The 4,453-nt window shown below is 39.7% G+C and overlaps 1 protein-coding gene across 1 annotated transcript in view; it reads right to left on the bottom strand.

The window, feature by feature from the left end:
* Positions 1–3,343: 3,343 nt before the first annotated feature.
* Positions 3,344–4,453, bottom strand: part of LOC135211381 (uncharacterized) — a 1,269-nt gene continuing 159 nt past the window's right edge. The window contains exon 1 of the mRNA XM_064244693.1: positions 3,344–4,453. This exon is cut by the window's right edge and continues 159 nt beyond it. Within this exon, the coding sequence (XP_064100763.1) occupies positions 3,344–4,453 (1,110 nt within the window).

Genomic DNA, 4,453 nt, shown 5'->3' with positions numbered 1-4,453 from the left:
AACCCCTCTCCTATTTTGAGGAGCAGGAAAGCTAGCTACAGCCTCTACATTAGCTTTCTTAGGAGCAACTTTGCCCAGACCTACCTCATGTCCAAGATATAAAACCGTGGCCTGAGCAAAATCACTCTTCTTCAAATTAACTACCAAACCGGCTTTCCTCAAAGCCTTAAACAAAGCTTCAAGTCTTACCAAATGAGACTCCCAATCATCACTATATATAACCAAATCATCAGTCTTTGGAAGGTGGCAGATGCATTCTTCATTCCAAAGGGCATAACTTTGCATTCATATAAACCATCACCTGTAACGAAAGCAGAGATTTCCCTAGCACGAGTGGAAAGGCCAACCTGCCAATACCCTTTCAGCAAATCTAGCTTTGTAATAAACTTGGCAGAACCAATTCGGTCGATACAATCTTCCACCCTCGGCAAGGGAAAAGAATCTGTCTTGTCATCTCATTGACCTTCCTGTAATCAAAGCAAAGTTGGTGTTGGCCTCCTTCCTTCTTAACCAACATGACTGGGGAACTCCAAGGACTACAACTTGGCTTAATTAAATCATGGTCTAACATATAGCGGACCTCTTCCTGAACAATCTTCTTCTTGACAGGGTTAAGCCTATATGGGCACTGTTTAATGGGCTTAGCGTCCCCAACGTCCACGTCGTGGTCCAAAACATTTGTTCTACCTGGCGCGTCCTGAAACAAATCTTTATACCTGTGGATAATATCAATTAAAGCTTCTGATTTCTCAGAATTCAAATGCTGAAATTTAATATTAATGTTACTTAAAATATCGGAATTGCTTGACAAAGCATCAGGATTAACAGACATTTTCTTGTTAACCATAGGATTCTCATCCACCTCTACAGACACTACTGCAATTGCATCTACTACTACTGGTTCTACCTGATCTACATCTCTACTAATAAAAGGCTTTAACATATTTACATGACAAATATGAGAATTTCGTCTCCTACCAGGAGTTTCAATCAAATAATTTACATCATTAATCTTTTTCAGCACCCTCCATGGGCCTGAAAACTTAGCTTTCAGTGGGTTACCTGGTATAGGCAGTAAAACTAATACACGATCTCCAGGCTTGGAGATACGAACCTTGGTACCTATGTCATAATTAGACTTCATCACAGACTGACTTTTATGCAAATTCTCTTGAGCAAAATCCCAAACTCTCCTCAGTTTCCCTTGTAAATTAGAAACATAATCTAATACATTAACTTCAGATGTCTCTCCTTCCCAATGTTCTCTTACCACATCAAGAGGACCGTGTATACTATGGGCAAATACAAGTTCGAAAGGAGAGAAACCCAAAGACTCATTAGGTACTGACCGTATAGCAAATAGGGCATAAGGAACCTCCTTATCCCACTCATTACCCGTTTCATAGCAAAACTTCTTTAATACAGATTTCAGAGTCTGGTGGAACCTTTCCACCTGACTAACACCAAGTTCAATCATTTTCTTTCTAAAAAACTGACTTGTAAAATTGGTGCCACAGTCTGATTGTAAAACCTTTGGAATGCCGAATCTAGTGAAAAATCCAATTAATGCTTCCACCACCTTCTCACCCTGAATACTCCTCAGTGGGATAGCCTCAGGAAAACGCGTCACCCTATCAACCATTGTTAGCAGATATTCATTACCTCCGCGCGTCAGCGGAAGAGGGCCCACTACATCTATAACTACCTCCTTGAAAGGTTCACCCACTGAGGGAATGGGAATAAGAGGGGCTTTAGGGATCTTTTGATTCGGTTTCCCTACAGTCTGACACACCTTACAAGATAACACATGTTTTTTAATCTCACGACGCATCTGGGGTCAAAAGAAATGCCGTGCCAATTTCTGAAAGGTCTTCCTGACCCCGAAATGACCTGCGAGGTTACGTTCATGACTAAAATATAACAACTTACTCCTATACCTTTCCGGCACAACTAGCTGCCGAATTACCTCTACCTGGCCAGCAGGTGCATTAACCCTTAAACGCCGAATGGACGTATTAAACGTCGAGTCAAAATGTCTCCCCTATGCCGAATGGACGTACCATACGTCGACTCAAAAATTTTTTTTTTTTAAATTTGCGGAAAAATACTTATAGGCCTACCAGCCGAAAACTTTTGAATCACGCGCCTTGGGGGAGGCTGGGAGCTCACGGATCGAGGTGTTGTTTTGTTTACAATCGTTATGCAGGCGCGCAAGCGCGAATTTCTTTCTTGCCGCACTAAAAAGTATGTGACACATCTCGGAAATTATTTCGTCACTTTGACATAATTTTTGTACCATTTTAAATTAGCTGTTACATGGAGTATTATATATGAAAATGTGCGCATTTTTATGTACAATACAACAAAAAAATACTCATGATTGTAGCTTTTATCAGTTTTGAGATATTTTTATATAAATAACGATAAGTGCCAAAATTTCAACCTTCGGTCAACTTTGACTCTACCAAAATGGTCAAAAAACGCAATTGTAAGGAGACATTTTTTTTTTACCGCTTCGGCGTTTAAGGGTTAACCGACCTACTCACACGGTAGAACAAATCTTCTTGTTTCATAAATACAGGTTTAGAAAGATCACTACCATCACTATGTTCTAAATGATTAAATTCATTTCCTTGGGCTTCCTTAAAAACTTTTGCATTCCAATTGATGCCCTGAAAAGATACATTTTTTATTGTCCTGAAAAGATATATTATTACGGCCCTGAAAAGATAAATTATTATCATAATTATCAATGTCAACATCATTATCATTATTAACATCAGTCAGAATGTCAGTCACTTGTCCATTAATTAACTCGGCATCGAGTTCTACCTTCGCGAGGTCAACCTCTTTAGACCAAGAACGCGTCACCACAGAAACAGGATTCAATGAATTATATATACTTATCTGATCACCTGCCAGGTCTACCAAAGTCAAAATAGGCAACACATCACATTCAGCCTCGGCGGCTAAATCATTGGCAAATATAATGTCTACACCAGGAATAGGCAAAGTATCTACTATGGCCAAATTAACCATACCCTGATAATTCTTAGTCTTCAAATATAACTCTTCTAGTGGATACGAGGCCACCGTATCAGGAAATCCACCCAACAAGACAAAGTTCTTATTCTTAAAGACAACACGCTCGGGAACTGACCTCCGTAATATCAACGACTGAGCGGCACCGGTGTCTCTCAAAATCCTCACACCACGACCAATTTGCATAGCGCTATCAACATAGACGGTACCATCAGATATATACTTATCAAATCTTAGTCATTTTGACTCTTCCCTTTGCGGTTGTTCCGCCGATACCAATGTCACAGGTTCTTTATTCTTTTCAAAAAAATTTACGGCGCTCAAAGCAATCTGCCTTAAAATGTCCACGGCGGTGGCACCAAAAACAAACTACATCAGACCTCGAGGACCTACTATCATTACTACTACTACCGTTCCTACTGCTATTCACAAAACTACGTGCTTCGCTACCATTACTCTTATTGTCATTTTCATTCTTGCCCTTTCTTCGGTCAACCACTGAACTGTCAATAAAGGTACCATGACCTGACTGATTCCGGTTATTCCCCCTCCAACTGCTACCTCGAGGAGGGAACCTCTTACCACTAACCTCTTTCACACAGTCCTGACGATGAGCAAGGGAGTACTCATCAGACGCAATAGCGATCTCTTGAAGCGAATCCAATTTAAGTTCATCTAAATGAATTTTTAGTTCTCTAGCAACCATTATTTTGAACTCTTCGACTAAAATCAATTCTTTAAATTTCTCGAAAGAGTCAGTCTCCTTAGACTTAAGCCAATCATCAAGGAATTGTTCCTTTCTCCTTGCAAACTCAACAAAGGTCATACCGGGTTCTTTCTTAAGGTTACGGAACTTCTGTCGATAAGCCTCCGGAACCAAATCATATGCCTTAAGGATAATGGCCTTGACAGAATCATAATCAGCCGACAGATCCTCGCTTAAAGTGTTATATACCCTCTGAGCTTTCCCTTTTAATTTGCACTGAACCATAGTGGTCCACATATCCTTGGGCCAAGACAATTTCCTTGCTATTCGTTCAAACAAAATAAAGAAATCAGGAACATCTTCCTCATCGAATACTGGCATTAACTTCAAAGCACTCATTAGCTCAAAACGATTATGATTGCTATTATTATTATTATCACTATTATTATTATTGTTAAACTCACACATTCGCAACTCAAATTTTCGCTCTTTTTCGCGCTCTTCCAATTGCAAAGTTTTATATCCTATCTCTTTAAGCTTAAACTCCTGAAAAAGGATACTCAACCTTAATTTGCTCACCTCCTGGCTACCTGAATCACCTATCTCCTCGTCACTACCATTGTTTACAAAATCCGGATCACCAGACGTTACTGCTTCCTTTGCATTACCTTTACTACTCTTAATAGCTTTAAGGACCTCACGTAA

Source organism: Macrobrachium nipponense, chromosome 4 (genome assembly GCF_015104395.2).
Source record: "Macrobrachium nipponense isolate FS-2020 chromosome 4, ASM1510439v2, whole genome shotgun sequence".
Lineage (NCBI taxonomy): Eukaryota > Metazoa > Arthropoda > Malacostraca > Decapoda > Palaemonidae > Macrobrachium > Macrobrachium nipponense.
This window is presented reverse-complemented; position numbering and strand designations above follow the sequence as displayed.